This window comes from Centroberyx affinis, unplaced genomic scaffold (genome assembly GCF_046629955.1).
Source record: "Centroberyx affinis isolate AG114_WGS23_722 - 3 ecotype Tasmania unplaced genomic scaffold, CSIRO-AGI_Caff_v1 ptg001291l_1, whole genome shotgun sequence".
NCBI lineage: Eukaryota > Metazoa > Chordata > Actinopteri > Beryciformes > Berycidae > Centroberyx > Centroberyx affinis.
Genome location: NW_027279797.1, coordinates 196,580 through 218,457, shown reverse-complemented (window position 1 = coordinate 218,457; position 21,878 = coordinate 196,580). Strand labels below are relative to the sequence as shown.

Below are 21,878 nucleotides of genomic sequence, written 5' to 3'. Positions count from 1 at the left end.
AAGCCTCTCCAACCATTTGTTTGACACCTTTAGATTTCCCCCCAGGGTAGCGGGGGGGGGGGGGTTGCGGAAAACTGACTTTATTGCCGACCTGCGCAATTAGACCGAAGGGGAAAACGACCCCGCCGCTCATGAATACTCATCTCTAAATTCAAGGTAACTTTGTGGAGGCGATGCTGGGCGGAGGTTCACACACGCACACATACACCAAGGCTGTTGCCCCAATGAAGGACAACATTAATGCAGTCTCAGGAGAATGGGGAGGATGGTACGTCTATGTTCTTACGTTAAAAAGGCACTAAGAATCTATTATGCATTGCATAAACATACACACGCACACACACACACACACACACAGAGAGGCCACCCCCAACCCCGTACTCCTCCAAACAAACCTCAGCACCTCAGGCAAGGAAATGTTATTGCAAACATCCCATCGGTCCCCTCCAGCGGCTTTATAAGGAATCAGTTTGCGTTACTCAGAAACGCTCCACTACTGCCAAGGGCCAAGGTGTATGTGTGTGTGTGCGTGTGTGCGTGTGCGTGTGCACGCTTTATCGAATTGGATGGACACATTTCCACTGCTTATCTTCATCTGGAGCCCCATTTCCTCCTTCCTCATCCATCCCTCCCCTCCCCTCCATCCCTCCCTCCCTCCCCTCCATCCATCCATCCATCTATCCACCCATCCCGCTGCACCGAATCAACTTTTCCGGAAAGAAATAACAGATTTCTTCCCAGTAATCAATCTGAGGCGGATTCCATCTCAGGCAAAAAAAAAAAAAAGCTTAAGGATTCCTTGCCCGTTCCTACTGAGGTGCATTCAGATTCATGAGTATTTAAATTACCCACAAAGCACAACTGCTGTGTGTGTGTGTGTGTTTGCAGCCATGTATGCATGTGTGTGTGTGTGTGAGCGTCAGCCTTTTCCACTGCCAGTGGCACATGTTGCTGGTTGTGTTGTCAACAAGTGCAGATTCTGTGTCATTAGTCTGGGTTTCAGTGGAGAGTTTTAGTGTCCTATGATGCTCTAATTTCTGTTTTTTTTGCACGGCTCACCTGAAGGCCTCGATGATGTAGGAGGTGACGGCGGCTCCTCCCTCGTGGGCGTTGGGTTGCCAGGTCAGAGTGACGCTGTTCTTGGACACGTCCGTGACTATGGGTTTGTGCGGAGGGCCTGGCAACTGGAAGGGCTCCGCGGCCTGAGAAACCAACGAGTCCGCGCTCTCTGGAAGAAGAGAGGACGGTGTCATCAATGTCATTTAACCGCAATGTCAATGCTCACTGTCTCTTAACGTCCTCTATGTCATGCCGCTAATGTTGACCGAAGTCTTTGCATCATTGTTCCTGCAGGCTCGGTTCTAACAGACTTCCGCTATTGCCGGGCCTCATTTTTTTTTTCCCTTCTCACGACAACTCCTAGATCCTGATGACCGCCAATAACCGTCGCAACGCTCCAGCGCTAATAGTCAAATAACGACCTTAGATGTGATCGCAATAGCCTCTCGAGTCTTTACTCCCTCGTTTAATGCCGCTAATGAAATCTCTACAGCTTGAAATATGTTTATACACGACACACCTAATGGGTTGCACAGAGAGAGAGAGAGAAAGGACACGGGCCCGGACATCGCAAAGCATCGTGGTTTACGAGGAGATAGTGCCGTGACTTCACTGTTCCGTGAGCTTTATTTATCCGGGGAGGGGAGTCTTCTGATCGCGCCTCTTCTTTTCCAGCAAAACACCCGGCTTCACGTTCACACGGTTACACACAGTCACACTTGGAAGCTGCCCAGTAACAACCGCTGGAGCGATGGGGGGGGTTAAGTGCCTTGATTAGCCTCAGCTGCTTGTTTACTCTACGACTCGATGAGCAGTTGCACGGACTCGGGGAACGTTGCCTTCGTACTTGAACTTGAACTTATTCTTGATTTGTGATTTTTCTTTTGTATGTAGTCACATTATAGCTGATATTATGATAGATTTTTCAGCTACAGCTGTACAGTTATTTGTGTCTGATCATATATCATGATTTTAGCGTCAACATTTCACTTTCCAGCTGTGGTTGGAAATAGTCAAACTGTTGATAAAACATGCAAAAAGTGCAATGAAATCATTGAACATTATAATACTGATTAATAATCGTGAGATCTAGCAAAAATATTCAGGATTATCGTTTTAGCTGTAATCATGCAGGCCTATTTTCAGCACCGCAATGGGTATTCTTTTTTTTCATATCACCATGTTATTACATGCTGCCGCTTCACAGATTTGTAATCTGCATGTATTTAATGCATGCAGAGAGTATTTACCTTTGACTGTCAGCACTCCACTCCAACTCGTCTCTCCACTGGAGCTGGAGGCCAGGCAGGTGTAAACCCCAGAGTCCGTTTCCTGGCAACAACAAAGTGTGTATCGTTAGCGTTGGTGTGTGCGTGCGTGTGTGTGTGTGTCGTGATACTTTGTAAGTACAACGTACCCATTACCAGTGGATGAGACTAAATGTCATATCTTTCAAAACAGCATGCTATTCAGAATACTGAGTAGAGGGAAGTTGGCACAGCTGAAAACTGGCAGAACTGAGAGCCAGAAAATTCACACAATGCCGACCAGGTGATTCTTAGATGTAGTGTGTCACAGTCACCTGAGAGCAAGATTGGTATTTTAGTATTAGTTTGTACCATCTTGTAGCTCCCACTGACTGCAATAGTTAAATACTGCATGTAAAACACTCTCAAGAGCCATCACATTATATCTGCATTGGTATTCCATCATTACAAACAATCTTTTTGTACATGTAACTCCTACAGGCTTTATGGAAGAAACGTCTCAACTGAAGAGGGGTTACTAACAATTCAGACTGACTTTGCATGCAGCACACAGGTAGAAAATATATAATATCCAATATGAGCATTGAAAATGTTAGTCTCTAGAGTGTTGAACTTTGGATGCACAAGGAGCCAAAAGGTAAGTCAATTTCAGTTCATGCAGCAGATGGACTTCAGCTGCTGGGATCGGATGTGAAGTGACCAAATGTGTTTGCTTCCTCCATAAGACATTTGATCTTATAAATAATATTTACATTTCATTGAAATTCAGCCAAGGCTACAGTATATTCAACCAGGTCTGTTTATAATTCCTAACGCTAACATAGAAAACTGCTCCTCTGAGGCATCAGTTGTTGTCAAATGCATATGAATATTTCCACTTTCATTAAGCACGCCTCATCAAAAAGCACGCTTCAATTAACTGCTTCTACTTTGGTCATTTTGTCAGACCTGGTAAATCTCTTATTTTTTCATAAACGGTACTCTCAGCGGTGCTATTTGAAAGAAAACCAAAAGTCAAGCTGTTGGGCTGTCGGCTTTTATGTTCCTCGTCTGATTCCTACATGGCAGAGAGGGAGACTTAAAGGAGGGATCAAAGGACAGAATTTTAATGACCAGCTAGAGGTCTAGAAATTTCTGAGGCACCGACTGAGTTTTATACTCAACAGCTACTTAGCATTCTGGACGGGCCATGAGCAGATGTGATTAAGAGGTGTGTGATAAATGTGTGCATGCGTGTGTGTGTGTGTGCACATGTGAACACTGGCTATTAAATTTTTGGGGAGGCGAGCCAAAAGCTAGACGGGCTGTGAAATTGCTTACAACAGTGGGAGATGTTGGGGGTCTCTACACTGGGGGTTCTTTCAACGCGACACATCTTGCAGGAGCGTTGCTACCGGGATTCATATTCACATATTTTTCTGGTCTTTCTGCTCTTCCTTTTTTTACACATTGTCACATTTCTGCATGTTTGTGGGCGGCAGAGCGCACAGGGTTATCTGCAGGTTCCAGAAAGCCACATTTAAGACTTTTTAAGACCTTTTTTTTTAATGCTGCCTTTAATTGAATTTAACACCAATTTAAAAACCAAACTAAAGAAACAAAGCGGGCCAAACCAGACGTATTTCCAATTGAACACAGCTAATGAAACTTCTGAAAATATAAATAGGCAGCTTGAAATGTTTGTTTGCAAAGAAACCTGTCATTGCACGGTGAAAAAAACACGACCTCTACTAACTGTGTTAAGATTTCAATGCTTTTATATCTACATCATTCATATTAAGACCTTTTCAGACTTTTCTACCCACAGATGGGAGCAGAAAGCCTGAATGTTTGTATCTAAATTTTAATTGCACCTGTGAGGGCTGCCGGCAGTGTAAATACTCTTGTTGTGGCTTTTGTGTGTGTGTGTGTGTCTATACAGGTGTGTGTGGGAGTTTGTAAATGGGGGATTTTAATTACTTTTTTCGTCTGTTTTGTTGCGAGATGTTTCATGAAAGAACATCGAAAGTCTCTTTCTTTCCTACAACGCAGTCCATCATTTTACATGCACACCCAGTCGCCCCGCAAACACAATCTGCCTTCCCCTTATTCACTTATTCCACAAACACAACCCATATTACTCCCATTGAACGCCTTATACATTATGCAAGGGACGCGCGCGGCGAGCCCATCGTGACTAATGCCTCACTTAGGCCCATTCTCCTCTCCTGTATCTGTGGGCCAACTCATCAGTAACGCTGACAGAGGAATTACTCAAGCCTAAGTGGCTTGTCAGGGCGTCCTGCAGGACACGGGGACAGGTGACTCTCCGTCCCATGCGGCGTCCCCTCTTCCCTCCCGCGCTCTTTCTATAGGCCCTGACCTTGAATTGACCTGTGGGCCGGGCCGACCGTGCGTCTGTCTGAGGGGGTGAAAGCGGGTCCCCAGATGGTGGCGTTTGATCGGCGGATGGGGAATCGGCGCGGAGGGTGGGAGGGGGGTGTGTGTCTGTGGGGGGTAAACAGCCCGACACCTGACTATTAATCAAGGCCGGCAGCTCCGGGCGCTGCGCTAAACAGATTGCTGAAAAATGGATGAGGTGAGGAGGAGGAAGAACAGGAGGGAGGGAGGGAGGGAGGGAGGGAGGCAGGAAGAGAGAGGCTCCAGACTTAAAGTGCTAATTTGCGAGACTATTTTTTTTTTATTTGGTGATATCTATGGTGCTCAGCGCTCGTTGCTGTGGTGTTTCTGCACTGCACTTCCCAGAGGTCACCTGTCAATCAAACAGTGTGTCCAGTGCTGTGACTTTTGTCTTTTTCCTTGGAGTTTCTGTTGATGAAGTTTGAGTTTCTCTTTTCTTTGTCTGTTCAGCCACGGTGGCTATCAGTGCTCATGCTAACTACCCAGTTCTTCTTCTATTTATTAAAAAAAAAAAAAAATTCCCAGGAGAGACCTACCAGACACAGAGTGTTTAGAACAGCAAATGTAAAAGCTTTCATGAGCTGGATATAAGTTGAATCACTATTGTTCTATCAGTCGACGGACATTTATTCATCTGAAAATGTTGTGGATTATTACTTCAACTGGGATTCAAAGTCTCTGATTCCTCCATGTGTTTAAATTCCCTTTGAATTCTTTCTCTTGTGATGTTCCTGAGTCGGGGATTTACTACAGTGGGCTTGTTTTTATCTAATCCATATCTCCTTTCCCCATTTTTTTCCTCCCTGATCCCCTTCCTTTTTCCTCCATTCTCTCTATCCAGCTGGTTATTTCCCTCGTCACACTCCTCGCTCTCTGTTTGGGTCCCTCTGTTACCCAACTGCCCTTCTCCATTTCTTTTTTTTTGAACCATGCCATACTCTCCCCCCCCCCCCCCCCCCCCCCCAATGCCCCCCCATGCACACATCAAGCATTTAGCAAAATGGGCAACACACATCTAACTCCGCCCCGCCCCGGCCCCCGTCTGTCCGGGCCGTCTTGGCGTCGGTAGGGGAAAGTGGTAGTGTGTATAGTGTGTATCTGGCAGAGATCCCAGGGTAATGGCATCTCCTCATTGCCGGGGTAGGAGGAACAAACGGACCATCTGTCCCCCACCAGGGGCCCAGATGAAATCTACTTATTTATACTGATTATTTTGGGGTTAAACGTATTTTAGCGATGCTGAATTTTTTTTCACAGTGCAAAAGGGAGATTGTGCTTTACGTTACGTTTCATGTGCTTCATATTCTCTTTTGATATAAACTTTAGAGTTGATTAATGCCAGAGCTTGAATAAAGCAAAGTTATGGGATTTTTGGAAACCTATCCGATGTATCACTGATCCAAACCCCTCTTAGGGAATCTGGAGAACCAATATTTAGATCTAACTTTTTACTGGTATGTGCTTTTATATGTTATAATACGTAGATTAAATCTCCTAGTGCAAGTCAAAAACACATAAAAGTCCTTATTCTTCCTATTGTCACAACTTATGGAAGTAAATGGAGAGAAATAGCACTAACTGTTGAATAAGTGGTTATAATGTTGCATTCATGCGATACGGAAAATAAGGTAAATATGAGCTTCCTACTTGAAAGTATTGTTCACGTCAGCTGCAAGAAAACACTAGTTGGGGACTCGTGGTTTGAACTCTGATTTCTCCGACTTCCTGAATTCTAATGTCACCAACAAGTAAGAATCTGAAGTGTGAGGAATGACACATTCAATCTCAAGTAAAATGAACAAAATACCATGACAAAACTACTTGCTGTGTTTTTCATTTGTAGTTGACACTGCATTGTTTGCTTTGCTGTAAAACACGAAATCAAATGTATCATCGCTAAGTGCGTGTGTGGTAAGTGTGAAAAGGCTGATCAAGAGCAGCCTACACAGTCTACACAACACTTCAGTCATGGCATTTGATAAGCTTCAAATGCCTTTGAAAGCGTGAACGCTTCTAAGTCGGCGCTTTGAGCTGTCAGGTCGCTCGCACGGTTATTCCCATATGGCACGAATGCAGCATAAAATGCACTTTAGGCTTCTCGCTCTCGTCTCTTCCTCTCTCCATCCTCTCCCTCTCCTTTCGCTCGTCCTCCCGCTTCTCCGTCTGCCTCTCGCTCCGCCTCGCCGCCTCTCTTGCAATGATGTATCGAGGATTTAATTACAAGTCTCGGCGATCGTTAATCATTGAGAACCCACAATCAATTAATGCGTGAGGCTCCTCGAGGCCCGCCGATGCTGCGGTGACCTCAGGTGCTGCTTCCCACCCGGGGGGAATTCTGGGTAGAATAGATTTCATTAGCATGGAGTACGGCGGCGCTAACGACCGCTAATGGCCTCGTTCGCTCATTATCATGGCGCTCACGCTCCGCCGGTGCGGTTTTCGCTACGTTCTCTGCCTCTCCGCCCCTCGCAAAAGCTCATCATTTGAGTCAACCATAAAAATGTCCCCCCGTTTAAATGCTTCATACTTTCCCCGCAATTAAAACTGTGGCATTTCATCACGTGGAATGTGTGTGTCTTGTGTGACCCGCGTGGCGTTTGATGTGCAAATAGTGATAGATTTGTGAGTACATTTTGATGAGGCCTTCGGAGGATGTGCTGTGATGGAATGAGCAGTTGGCACAAGTATACAGTGAATTAAAGCCAGTTGAAGATCATCAGAGAGAAGCGATGAGTTGAGGAGGCAATATTACACAGGTACGACTGAATATGGTTTCATTTGCTGAGGAAATTGACCTTTGAGAATGGAAGAGTGAGAGCATCGGCAAATCGGTCCATATTTTACTTGGCTAATAGAGCTAAATTTCATACACTAATAACCATATTTGCAGAGGATATGAAGTGAAGAAAAAATAGAATGGCAGTCTTTTATTCAAATACCTGGAGGTTGGTGATTTGGAAGGTGCCGTTTTCCATCAAGCTGATTCGTCCGTCGCTCCCGAGGATCCGCTGGCCGTCCTTCTCCCATTGGACGCTGGGGAGGGGGTTGCCCATGATGTGGCACTGTAATTGGGCGGTGGAACCCGGGGCTAGAGTGTGATTGGCCGGTCCCTGACGGATGATGGGAGGGACGTGGTCCGAGGGTGCTGCGGGGAGAGAGAACAAAGTCAGATGAAACAGGTTTGAGCTAAAAGGCACAAACAAACTCCTCAGCTCACCAATTAAAGGATAATTCCGGTTATTTTCAACATGGGCCATATTTCCTAGTTTTTGCCATCATGCCGATCAATTCTGATCAAAATTTTGTCAATTACTTTACTGCAGAGCTATGTACCTTGCAGAGAGTACTGCTCTCCAATATGGGACAAAGGGAAACTATCTAACTAACTAACAATCAAACCGAAAAGCACCCAAAATATTATCCTTTAATACCAATGCACACACAGGATCGGGTCCTGTATGAATAATACACAACATCTGATGTAACTCTGCCTTGTGAGCACTATGTAGAAACCTATCTTGGATGTTAGAGGAAATAGGGGTGGATGAGAGAGTGGGTATCAAGTGGGCACCTCCCATCACAGATGTTTGGTTGAATTACCCACTCAGCAGTTCAGAAACCAAACTGTCCCAACAATCACAGGCTAAAGGGGAATATTAGCCTACATCTCACTCTCTGCATCAACTCCATACAGCCTGAATTTGATTTGTTTGGCCTGTTTCAGTGTTTTTCATTGCTGGTCATTTCTCAATTTTCTCATCACTACCCTGCAAGCTAGATTTACTTCCATCCACTAAGGTCAATAGTTTGGTCTTTGGGACAGAGTTTTTCTCTGGCCTCTAAAACAGCAGCATGGCCTGCAGTGTATATATGTCACTATAAGAGAACATCCACTCCCAGCGGCTCTCATGTCCACATCTCTCCGGTCCTGCCCCAGTTCACATGCAAATCGATGACATATTTTTCAGGAGGGATATGTTGATCTAGTTCATTTCTGTCAGAGCGACAGTCCATTTGGCAAGAAATTAAACAAGAGCTCAATAAATACAGTATTTATTATTTATTATACTTCAGTGTGTTGTTTCAGCAAACACCAAACCTTTGAGTAATCTTGTACTGTTTGAATTATGCTGTTGGAAGACAGCTGGGTGTCTTTTAACAATATCGCTTTCACTCTCACCAAATACATGTTTTAAGTTTTATAGAATAATGTCTAGACATCAAAATCTGTTCTATCTACCATGTGCGGTTGTTAGTTATTAGTTATTAATAAGACACTGATCAATCAAATAGTGGAATACTGAGTATTTCAAATTCAATATAACATACTGTATCGCTGTCGAAACAAGAGGGATGGCAGAGATTTTGACTGCATCAGCCAAGATACAAGAAGATAAACAGAATGAATGTCTTAGACAAATTAATGCTGACAGATCTTTGGCGAAACGCTGAGGGTGAATTCCCACCGGAGACTAAACTTTGCTAAATACTGCATGAATGTTTAACTTGTTTCATTTTATGAGACGTTTTCAGCTCAAGAAATGTAAAAAATGAATTTGAGAAATGAATACTGCATGCTGTGTTTACATTGGCTGCACCATTGGGCAGCACAACAGAGCAATTGGGAGTGGAGCAAATAGTTAAATCTTTTCCCCTCCTATGCACATGGTTGTCTGATGTGTATCTAACTGATGTCTGTCTAACTATGGGCTTGTGCACTTAGGCACATTTGATGGCTATACACAGCAAAATCATAGTAAACAAAAGTCCTATAGGGTTAGCATGCTTTCACTTGACCCTGGTGCACCCACAGCCATTTTGGCAGTCGTGTCGTTGCCAACCATAGACAACCATGACCGAGAAACTGAACTCATGCACTTATATGGCCCTGTTCCATGTCTGTATGTCTGTGTGTTAACTGTTAAATGTAAACACTGTGACATAAGTGCTGCCCACTAGCAGAGTTATGCTTAGTTTTGACAAGTCATATAACTTCAAGCACATTCGTAAATGGCAGTGGAAGGAGCTCAAGACTGTTTAAAAGTGTTAGTACTTGGTTTTCCCTTCAGTGATGGCAACCGATGCTCACACAGTGCTTAACATGTAGTGGCTGAGCAAAAAAATAATTAAGTATTCACTCACAACACCATTCAACTTTTGCCTACAGATGTTGAGCATATCACTTGCATGCTGCAGTGTAGCAGATCAGCTAAAGCTAAGTGAAAATGTCAATGCAGGAGATACATCTGAACAAAATCCCTGTTTACTCCCTGAATGGGAGGGGGGCAGAGAGGGAAGCATATGTTGCGGCAGGGTTATTTGCATAGCGCCATCACCACTTGTCCCTTTTGATTACATCAGATAAAGACTCCTGCTGTTTGCTCATTTGGGGGAAGGATCTTTTAATTTGGGACGGATTTGAAGGGTTTCCAGATTTATTTGGGTTCACATGTGGGGAAAAAGAGGGGGGAAAGTCAGATAGAATGTGAGAAATAATATATGAAATAAATAGAGCGCAGCTGAAAATCTGAAGGTTAAAGATTAGTGAGGCAATGGTCTATGGATTGCAAGGTGTTGCATTTGGATTACAAATACAGAACAGTTTGCGTGTGATAGCGACTACTAGCAGCTGCTTATCTAACTGAAGAGGACGAGTTAAAACACACGTACTGTATTAATGAATACACATGCTGAATGAAATAATGTTGAAATTTTGAAGAATTTTGCCTTTTTGTCTCTTAACTTTCTTCTCCATTCACTTTATGGAGAAAACATTTTACAATTTGCCCTTCAGCCTCCGAGAGAACAGCTTGTTCGCCTCATTAGCATTCATTATTGAAACCAATGGGCAAAGTTACCTGCATGCTAAGGATACTCACTGGTTTGACAAATGCTAATACACGATAACAAATTATTTTCCTGTTGATAAACGTTTGATAAAGTTTCTGTTGATAAAAGATAAAAAACACTACAAAAAATATTAATCTCAATAAATCATTTAGTCCAGTATCGAGTCTTGAAATCTTAAAGCGAAATCTTCCACATGAAGGTGAGACAATTTCACTTCTTTCCAATACAAATCAACTTGTTTCAAGGATTTTCTTGTACAAAGTGTCACATTCTGCATACAAGTATTATGATCTACCTTACTCTGCCTTGTTGCAAGATACTGACTCAGAAAATTCCTGAAAACTAGTGAAACTGCATTATAAAGAAGGGGAATTATCTCATCTAAGATTTTAATACTGAATTTGAGACTAAATGACTTGCCAAGATGGATATTTTTGCAGCGCATTGCGCAAAGTGCGTGATAAAGAACAATAACAGACATTCATAATATCAAAATGTCTTTTTATGAGGAAATATGGGAAAAAGTTGAACAGTGGGAAAGGACTTTGAGTTGTTGACAGCACTGGCAAAAAGCCCAGTGACAACAGACCACAGTATTTGAAGAGTCTTTGAACAACAAACACAGAAGCAGTCATGAAATATGAATGTAGTTGCTCAGAATGTTTTCTCCCCATAATTATTGTAACTAACAACAACCATTGTGCCTTTTTTTGGAATCACTGCACCTTTAATGCGATTATTGCGACTGTTTACCTGGCTTACTGTTTATTTCATTAACTCTAACAGATTACAGTCACCGTTTATTTTGTTGTAATCAGATTACTGTAATCCCATAATCCCCGACCCTGCCTATTTGTGTGTGTGTGTGTGTGTGTGTGTGTTTACACTCACCACTCTCCACCTCTAGCAGGGCTTTAGTCAGTATGCTGCCGGCCACGCTGATGGCCTGGCAGATGTAGTAGCCCGAGTCTTCGGCGTGGACGTCGGCGATGGTCAGCTCGCCGCTCAGCGACACCGAGAAGCGGCCCGCCTGGGACGGCTCCTGGATGGGGAACAGCAGGATCTGGAGAGGAGAACCACCATGCCAATCAGGCTTTTCATTCAGCTCGTTTATCGCTCATTCATGTTTTTATTTGCATAGCGCTGCGGTTATGTTATTATCCAATTTAGGTGATTTTCATATTTTAACTTCGGACAGACTTCAAGACATGGCCAATTTCTGTGCTGTTTTTGACTGTAAACTGATCATTTCAGTTTTGATTTGATTGATTTAGTGTTACTGATTTGAACACTAGCTAACATATATATAGCATTAGTAGTGGCTAGTAGTCGCATGTTAATATTAACATTGGTTGCTTTGCAAAAGTAGCGAACTAGCAAAGCAGAACACCAACTGTTTGTTCAGGTTAATGTATTATTTAATTCATTCATCTATTAATTGATTAAATATACATTCATTGATTTAAATGTTTTTTGTTTGTTCATATTCATGTGATATACAGTAGTCAAGTATTCATTTGTTCATTGAATAATGTTAACTTGTGAGTTGACACACAGTTGACTCATTTTAGCTTAATACACATTCATTCCCTCAGTCATTAATTAATTAATTCTTGTTCACTGCAGTCAAAGGGGAATGGAGGGAAAGTAGGACAAAACACAGAATGTGGGCACACACACACAGCACTCGCTTGCAGTCAACAGGGCTGATATGGAAAGGAACAAAGTCTGGAAAGGCCTACAGCGACAAAACAAGGGAAGTTATGTCAGAGCCATACTTGTGTTGCTCCACTGGCAGCTCCATGAGACTTTCAATTTTGCAGCCGCACAGCATCTAATCAGAAATGTAGCTCTCCTGAACATTCAAGGATAGGAGCTTTTATGAGCATTTCTCGCCATGTTCATTGAGAGGGAATGACTATTATGGGTTACTTATAAAAGATATATAAAAGATATTTGTGTGGATAATACTCTATTTGATATAACGCGAATAGAGAAAGAGAGAGAGAGGAATGATCGGCCATGGAAAGATGGAGGAATTATCAACTGAATGACAGCTGCCCCTTTGTGCAAGAAGTGGACACTTGGGTTGTACCTCTTTGTGGGTGTGTGTGTGTGTGTGTGTGTGTGTGTGTGTGAATGTACACGTGCATGCGTGTAGCAGAGTGTACATATGCATGCCTGTATGTGTTTATGTCTGTGTGTATTCGATTTTGTGTGTGTGTGCGTGTGCGTGTGTTATGTGTGTGTGTGTGTGTGTTCCCATGGTGCAGCAGGGTGGGGGGAGAGGTCGCCGGATTATCCTCACACCCAAAAGCACTCTCACCAAAATAAACACAACAAGAGATGGAGAGCGACAGAGAAAAAAAGATAAAAGAGGTGAAGAAAGGGGAAGAAAAAGGACGGCAAATTGACATTTTGAACATTGCTATCACTATTATTATTAAAGTTACTTAATGCATGTAGGTGTATTGAGATTTTGACCCATTTTTGTTAGTCATCCCTTTAGCTTTTTTTTTTTCATTATCATTACGGTGATTTATAAAGATGTCTTTTCAAATGTCAAGCAATTAAAGCCCACCGAGTTGAACTGAACAGAACCGGACTGAACCGAATTGAGCGGCGGAAACCAAGATGTTATCGAGCGGGGAGAGGCGTGGAGGAGGAGCGGGGGCGGGAGAGGACAGAGGTAAAGACGGAGCGAGGGAGGAAGAGAGAGTATATTGAACAGAGAGAGAGACGAATGGCGGGAGAGGAGGAGGAGGAGGAGGACAGAAGATGAGGGGTTGCCATCGGACCGATTTAAGACAAGACAAGTGCTCACTTACTAGGAAAGCTCTGACACCGCATGACATTATTTTAGCCAGTAACTAATATTCTGTGCTGTCAGTGTGAAAGACCCGGGTACTTTCTGGGTATCTGACTCCAAGGCAGCCACCTCCTCCTCCAAGCCTTTCCTCTCTTTATCACTCTCCTCCACTCCTGTTCTCGCTCTCTCCCACTCACATTCTCCAGGCCCCCCTCCAATCTCTCTCCTCTCCCTCTAATCTGTACCTGGGAGCCATGCTACGGGCACCCACGCACTCCCATCGGGCCTTTCAGCGCATTCCAACAGGCTGCAATGCTTATCACAGGCTCGGCTTTCACACACACACACACACACACACACACACACACACAGACAGACACTTATGCATGCCTAAACCCACACACACACACGCACTTCTGAAGACGCGCAGGCCTGTGCGGACTCACGCTTGGGTGAATAATACCAGTGTGTGGATGATGGGAAAATGTATGAGGTGTGTGTGTGTGTGTGTGTGTATGTGTCTGTGACTCACCCTGGCACTAAGCTACACAGCGATAAAGCAGAGTATGACAGCAACAACTTGCTACACTAATGCTAACCGAGTCAGGAATTTGACAGCTAGAAGAGATGCAGGCTTCTTCCAAATAACATATATAGGAACTTACAGAAAGGCTGAAAGTAGCATTGAGTGATATTATAACAAATTCAATGTAAGAGTAAGGTTTCTCAACACTAATAAGGAATATCTTTGAGGGGAAAGCTGTTAAAAATACATGAGGTTTATGTTAATAATTGAAGAGAGACGGTGAACCCTTGTATCTCAGGTGCTGGCTGAGTGCAATCCAATACGAAAGTAAACACAGAGCCTGCAACACGATTAATAATGAGCTACTTTATGGATTTCAGGAGGGAAGTCCTCTTTTCTCTCGCCGCCCCCCTCCACAGGGAGGTTAGAGGTCAGGTTCAGCTACAGAGCAGTAGACCTGGAGCCGGTAGGGATTCGGTGTCTTGCTCAAAGATGCATCAGTGGGCCACATGTTTGCCAACATGGGGCCTTGAACCCGGGTCACCCAGTTGAAGGCAGCCTCCTTAACTCAGGGGCCCCACTGTGGCCCTGATGTAAAAACGCCATGACTTTTTCCACTATCAGAGCGCTTCCATGACCTGAAAGTGTTACTCCCTCCTTGGTTTGTTCATGTTTGTTTTTCAGCTGTAAAGGGAAAAACAGTCTGGTTTCCACTACAGCTGAACACGCTGTGGATAAAACTAGCTGAAAACCACCATCTATAATGTGATGAAGGTGTGAAACAAGCTGGAAAATACATTCTTTATATTCCTGTGACCCATTTGTAAAATTCCACGATCGTCCCCGACTTCCCCAGAGGATTTATCAAATTCCCTGACCTCCCTCTGTGTGGAACACAACTCAGATTTCCATGATATTGCAGAAATCCCATGACCAGTGGGAACCCAGTTAACCACCAGGCCTCCCTGCCACACAAGCACTACGCTCCAATACGCCTGCTATCTAATACAAATTGACAACGAGATCCTGACGGACGCCCACGAGGGCAGAGGCACTGTCGTTCTGTATGAAACCCAAGGCATTTCAGAGCCGTGCTGACTTTAATACATGTCACAGGAAGCGCTTCTTACCTGGCTGCCTTCTTTCTGCCAGAAGACAGCTGGCGGCGGGTTTCCCTTGGTGCCGCAGAGGAAGGTTACGGTGCGACCCGGCGCTGTGATCTGGTCCCGTGGCCGAACCACGATCTGCGGGGGCACTGCAACGCAGAAAAAAAACACACAGAGTGAAGGCGTTGAAAATGTGTAGAAAAGGTAAGAAAGGCACACTCAGAAATGATGTCCTTCTGTTTGCTGTGTGTGTGTGTGGGTGTGTGTGAGTGTTGAGTAAGCTTAATACAGTGTGAATGTGCCAGCAGTGACACTGAACGCATTAAGCAGTGACAGGGCATGAGTGAGATGATAGCAGCAAATCACTGCTGACTCACACACACACACACACACACACACACCTGCATAAGACCAATGCACATGTCTGCAGTCAACGGTTTGCCAGTTCCAAACATTTACATAATTTAGGTTTGGTTTAGCTGAGCTGCTTACTCTCTCCTACAGACCATAACGTATCAGTGTTATTTTGACTGTCTGAACACATAAAGCTTAAAGGATTAACGGCGGCTGCTGCTGCTTTACAGTAAAGGCCACAAGTGGGAGAAACCTTAAATGGAAGCATGAATTTGAATATTTGGACATAGTTAATTAAGAGAAACATAAAGCAAGAGCATTTTTTCCTCTTAACATAGTCAATTAACATTCCTCAATGAACATAGTTAATATAGTTAATTGAGGGAAATGTAAGGCAAGAGCTGAGACAGCTGATAAAGTAATAAATGTCATATAATGTAATAATTTAAGTGTAATACAATGTCCTTCTAAATGGGTTAAATATTTAATAAAATCTTAAAATGTGTTCAGTCATTCAGTATCCCAGGTGCTTTCTGGCTGCTGAGTGAAATAAATCCCTAAAGTAACACAGAGCTTTAACAGAATAGCAAGCATTACGGCAGCATTCATGAGCCAGAGACACACATTGTGGGTCATGGCTGTGTACGCTTAGTTAGAAAATATGATTCTCATGGTGGCAAATCATCATCACTGATGATTCACTTCAAAACAAATGACAGATTCCCTGGGATGAGGGCCCAGGAAATTTCTCTGGTATGCTCCAGAAACAGCCAAAGGAACCAAAAGCAGTAAAGAAATGATAGCTAACAAGCTAACGTTAAAGCAGTAAAGAAAGCTTACACCTCAAAATTAGTATAGCATCTCCCTAAACCCCCCTAAAGCAACCAGAAGGAAGACTAGAAACCAAAGGAGACTCCCCATTAGCTCTAATGCTAATGCTGACATGTTCTGTCCTTTCCTACTGCAGCTGTAACGTTTCCTGTACTCTAACAATAACTATGATATTTTTAGCTTATCTTTTGTCATATATTTTGTTAGTATTTTTGTGAATGCATGAGCATTGACCCGCACACTAAAATGCTAACTGGCTAATCTAACTAGCTAACAAGTGCTTGATTGCATGTTGTGACGTAAGCATTATATTCTCCTGTTCTGGAGAGTTTTGTGTATTTGTGATGCAGAAAGGTGCACAGCAACTCTTTGGCATTTTCAAAAGTGCTAATATTAGCTTGTTAGCTATCATTTTACCTTTTTTTGACGTCACAACTATGCAACATAATTCCTGGCCTGTTAGCATTTTGTAACCGTGAATAAAGTCTGTTTTTTATGGCTGTGCCGTTGTCTAACAACTGAAACATAACACTTCAGTGAAACTCAAGATAAGTGATGATAGACTGATGATGGATAGTGGGATTAACACTGCTGGTGAAGGTGAAAACCCCTACCTGTATCCTCGCCCCACTCTGTTTATATCTATCAGCATGGAGCTACAAAGTGGATTCTCCGTAACCTTGATTTCTTTGACTTTGATTGATGAAGCATCCTATAGATGCTTATCGGTTACGCTAGGCCAGGCTAATCCATCTCATAAATTGTGGTGTGGCCTATCAACAAGCCCAGAGCCCACAGGAGCCTAAATCCAGGTTTGTGGGTCACCTTTTTGACCCTGAGCACCGGGCTAATCCGACTCTTTGAATAGAGATGGAGGGTAGGAGGGAAGGGGGTCACAAGTAAATGGTTGGCCTCCTCAGTTTCTCTCTGTTGTTACGCAGACGCACACACACACACGCACACGCACGCACACGCACACACCTCTTTGATTGCTATTGATTCTGTAGCAAGCGACTGGGCCTTCCTCCACAGGGGGGGTGTGAATGCATAATGATGCCCTCCACCAGCCCTAATTGATTTCTCATCTTCCCACCTGATCTCCTGCCTCTCTTTCATTTTCAGTCTCAATTAGCGTTGAGAGACAGACAGAGAGACAGAGAAAGCAAGGAGGGAGGAGAACCTTTGTACTGAGTAGAAAGGTGAGAAGAAATAGAGAAACGCTAGACCTGAGTCATGAAGATAAAGTTGAGTGAGTGAGAGAGAGAAGAGATGGGTGAGAGTGATAGAGGAAGAAGGGGGGAAAAAGACAGACAGGACCATGACACGGTGTGTTAATGTGAATCACAGATGTTGCCTCTTTAACTCCGGCCTCATTTCCTTTCAATTCATCAAGCCGCCAGGCTTCAAACGCAATGCAACTTTGCTTCAATTTATCAAGCCAAAGCAATTACGCTTTGCGAAATGCTTGCTGGCGTTAGTTAGTTAGAGGAGGCCAATTTCTCTTTCTTATCAAGCTTTGTTCCGAGAGTTAGAGTTTGAGTCTGTGCTTAAATAATGGGGGAAAAAAAGATTAGAAAAAAAAATAAACAGGTTGGTGGTTAAGTCCAAAAAGAAGGGAGAGTTAAATTTCCACTAGCCTGGACAAATTATTACTAGCCTAGTATAGATAATGTTATATGCAATATTAAATGTAATATTCAATTTTAACAATGTAGATCATACTTTATTATATGTATGCATGTTTGTGTTTTTTGTATATTTAATATTTTATTACTAGCTCAGTATAAGTAATGTAGCATCCAAATTTAACAAGGCAAATCATGCATTAAAATGAAATGCATACAAGAATTTTGGAAAATATCATCCTTATTCTTTTGTATTATTACACATTTTATTCAAGTGTCTCCAGCCCCAGACTCAGGGGGCTGTGCATCACGCAGTGATGGAAGCACTGTGATCAGACCTCTTTGGATGAGATAAGCAAGTAGTGCAAATGTATGTGCACTGGCATCAGCCGTACCCATTTGTCACCAAATGCTTTGGGAGTGAAAAAAATGCCAGGTTTGTCACTAATTGCTTTTAAGAAATAAAGTCGCCAGGGAGTCTGAAAAGTTGCTAAACCTAGTGGAGAATTCGGCAGGTTGGCAACACAGAAACAGAATCCAGGCAACTGACTGAGAAGCACTGACATTTCTCTGACACCTTATCTAAAAGTTGGTATAGATTGAGAATCTGCTGCCCGATCTCACTCGCCTTTTCTGGACTCGCCCACCCCCCCAAAAAAATCACTCGCCTCGTGTGAGCGGCTGAGCTTAATTTCATGCCCTGCATTCGCATTTCATCCCCTATCTTGGGAATTACCCTGCCCTTTCCTATCCTAAAGACCGCTTCCAGCATGGGCCCCTCTGCACAGCGGGGTGGGATCCACACGTCAACAGCGGGATAAATCACAGCTAAGGGGCCCTTGGCAGGGGTCGGCGGGGTCATGTCCCGGGATCAAACAGGCAGCCACCCGCTGACCCCAAAGGTCAAACCCCAAACACACGCCCAGTGTTTTGAATTGGAACCACGGGGCCGAAGACAGGCCGAAGCGGCTCCGAGCCCCTGCTTTTATTCCCCAGCTACCTCAAGGACAAGGTTCCTGTCAAAGCTGATGCAAGGCCTGAAATATTTAGGCAATGCGGCGTAATACCCACATCTTATATAATGCAACTCCAGGCTTGTGCACATAGAGATATGATGAAGCCACACACACAAACACGCCCCATCACGACACCAGGCTAAGCAGGCCATATGAGGAAAAACTTGTCAACACCTGAACATGTTCCCCTAGCACCTGACATAATGTCATGACATTGACCCAAATCCGGTGACAGTTAGGATTATTCAGTCTATTAAAAATGCCGTTTTTGGTTCTCTGCACAGCCCCGTCTGGAGAATAACAATGTTTGATTTGAGGAGGCAAGCCGGCACATTGCCTGAGGCTGTAATAAATAATTAGCGATAATGGGTGCACTCGGCGCGACACTGAGCTTTAGATTTAGGGCACAGAGAAACATTAGCATCCTCACATGGGATGAAAACGGGGTGATGGATTGTAACAGAGCAGCTGAAATATACATAACAAAATCAGCAAACAAAGCCAGCGTGTCACGGAAGCTATTTGCACAGCACATGTCTCGTAATTTAGCTTTCTGAGCTGCGGGGCTGTTAGGTGTGACAGCTTTTGTTGTTTAAAGTTTAGCAACTGTTTAAAGTGAAACAATTTTCTCCCCGAATCAGAAAGATCGGAAACATCGGCAGCGATCAAAAGTGACGGCACGTTCATTTCCCAGTTATATGAGATATATATCGCCGGGTCTAGACAGCTGATGGCACATGAACTGATAACTGCAGGAGGCCAAGTCAAGCTGGCAAGTTTGGGAACATCTAAATAAAGAATGAAAGAAACACTTGAGTTAGGAATTCAAAGGAGCCTGGAGAGGTTTTTTTTTTTATATATATATTACAGATATTGCGAGAGCTGGAGAACACACACACAAGGCTAACATGCCAAGAGAAAGGCAAAAATAGACAAGGACTCGCAGGTTATATTTCCACAGCTTTTGCGATAAGATTTGAGAGGCGGTCTGGTCAGAGTGTGAAGTGAAGTACTCTCACTCTTTGAATGTTTCAGTGTGTGTGTGTGTGTGTATGTGTGATGATGACGACCAACTGTTCTCCTAAGGACAGAAAGGTGAGAAAAATCCTCTAAAGTGAGAACATTTTCAGTGTTTACTTCTTTAAAAGGGGTTTTTTAGGGTTAGGACTTGGGTTTAGGGTTAAGATTAGAATTAGGGTTATGATTTATTATATTTTGGTTAAGGAAAGGGTTAACATTAAGGTTATGTTTAGAATTAAGATTAGCTTTGGGGTGGGGAGAGTGGAGTTTAGTTTTAGGGGTTAAGGAATGAACATAGTCAATGGAAGGTCCTCAGACTAAGTAAAATACAGACAATCGTGTGTGTGTGTGTGTGTGTGTGTGTATGTGTGTGTGTGTGTGTGTGTGTGTGCGCGCATGCTCCATTTTGACCGGCTTGGCCTACCACATACTGTGCTCCCACTAAGACAGATCAGAGTGAGATTTGTTCCACTTGCTGTTGTACGAACACAGCATGCCGTTCAATCACATCGCAGAGGCAGACAAAGTGCTTACAACAAAAGCATCTTAACCACACACACACACACACACACACACACACACACAAGCTGACTTGCTGACTTCCATCGACATACTCAAGCTATCACACACGGGGTGATCCTCTCCTACCCCACCCACTCTCATCCACTCTCTCTCTCTCACACACACACACACACACACGCACACACACACACACACACACACGCCCTCCCAGCAGGAGCTCCTGAGGGGCCGGGACGTGACAGGCAGCTGTCACCGTCCCACGCGGATGCAGACAGCACGTTTCACATGTGTACGCTCGAGTAAACACACTCTCACGCTGCTGCTGTTGCATGAGCCTTCACCGGGGGAATCTAATCTGCTTCATCCCTAAATGTAACACCCTCCCCACACACACACACACACACACACACACACACTTTTTGTTTTTCCTGTAGCTGTTTCCATGTTGAAACGATGATTGAAGAGGTGGTTATTTCCTAGGCGTAATGCATCACCGCTAGACCATAATTCAGTGGTGCTTTTATTTAATTTGGAGTGAGACGTTTGTTTCCAAAACTACAGCCTATGCAGCCAACATCAATACATGAATTGAAGGCCTGCTATAGCTTTAAACAGACAGGCCTACAAGGAGCTGTAGATGCAGTCCTGCAGTTCTTTGCCTTTTTAATGCTGAAGCCAGACACCAAGGTCTAACAATCTTATTGATGAACTTAACTCTTCTTACTGAGGGCTTGGAAATGTCACATTTAGAGTAGTATAATCATACAGACGGAGATAGTAATAGGGTAAGTGAGGTATAAATTGTATTTAAAATGCATTCATTGTTTCATAAGAGTTTTCCAAGTGCTTTGCAGAGCAACAAAGGACAGAGGAAAGAGTTGTCAATAACATTGTGTCTGGATTCAAACTGATATTTAAGTTGGGCTTGGCCTTTACACAGGTCACCCTCCAGCTCATCTGTACATATGTGAAGCAAAATGCCAGTAAACAAGAAAATTCTAAACCTTCATTGAGAAAGTGCGTTTCTCCTTCCCTCCTTCCCTGCCATTTTCCCTCTTCTTCTTTCCCTTTCTTTCTTCGTCCTTGCTCCCCCATTCCCTTGGGGGGGTTTGTACTCCAGAAACAGGGGGTTTGGCAGATTCATTTGGGGCAGTTGAACAAATTTTTGTCGCATGCCATGAAAGATTTCCCAACAAACCCGCCCATTGATTCCGGCGATTGGCCACTTCACACCTACCGATCCCATAATTGATGGCCATTTCCCAGTGATTGCACAGCAAAAAGCATCCATCTTAACAAGTCATTTAGTCTAGCGCTGACTCTACAAACCATGCTTTTCTTAAAGAAAGTCAAATCTGACAAGATGAGATACATTTCTGTTTCCAGTGGAGCAATCTGCCATTTTTCAAATACTGGCATCTGATGGAAGAACATTCTTGGAACAGGTCAAACAGCATTGGAAGCTTTATCTCGCCTCATTAGCAGACTTGTT

At 43.6% G+C, this 21,878-nt stretch overlaps 1 protein-coding gene across 1 annotated transcript in view; it reads right to left on the bottom strand.

Moving 5' to 3' along the window:
* robo3 (roundabout, axon guidance receptor, homolog 3 (Drosophila)) overlaps positions 1-21,878 on the bottom strand; it is a 149,403-nt gene that overhangs the window by 20,600 nt on the left and 106,925 nt on the right. The window contains exons 7-11 of the mRNA XM_071525397.1: positions 15,043-15,167; positions 11,469-11,640; positions 7,667-7,872; positions 2,310-2,391; positions 1,060-1,228 (exon numbers count right to left, since the gene is read on the bottom strand). Coding sequence (XP_071381498.1) covers positions 1,060-1,228; positions 2,310-2,391; positions 7,667-7,872; positions 11,469-11,640; positions 15,043-15,167 — 754 coding nt within the window. The remainder of the gene's footprint in view (positions 1-1,059; positions 1,229-2,309; positions 2,392-7,666; positions 7,873-11,468; positions 11,641-15,042; positions 15,168-21,878) is intronic.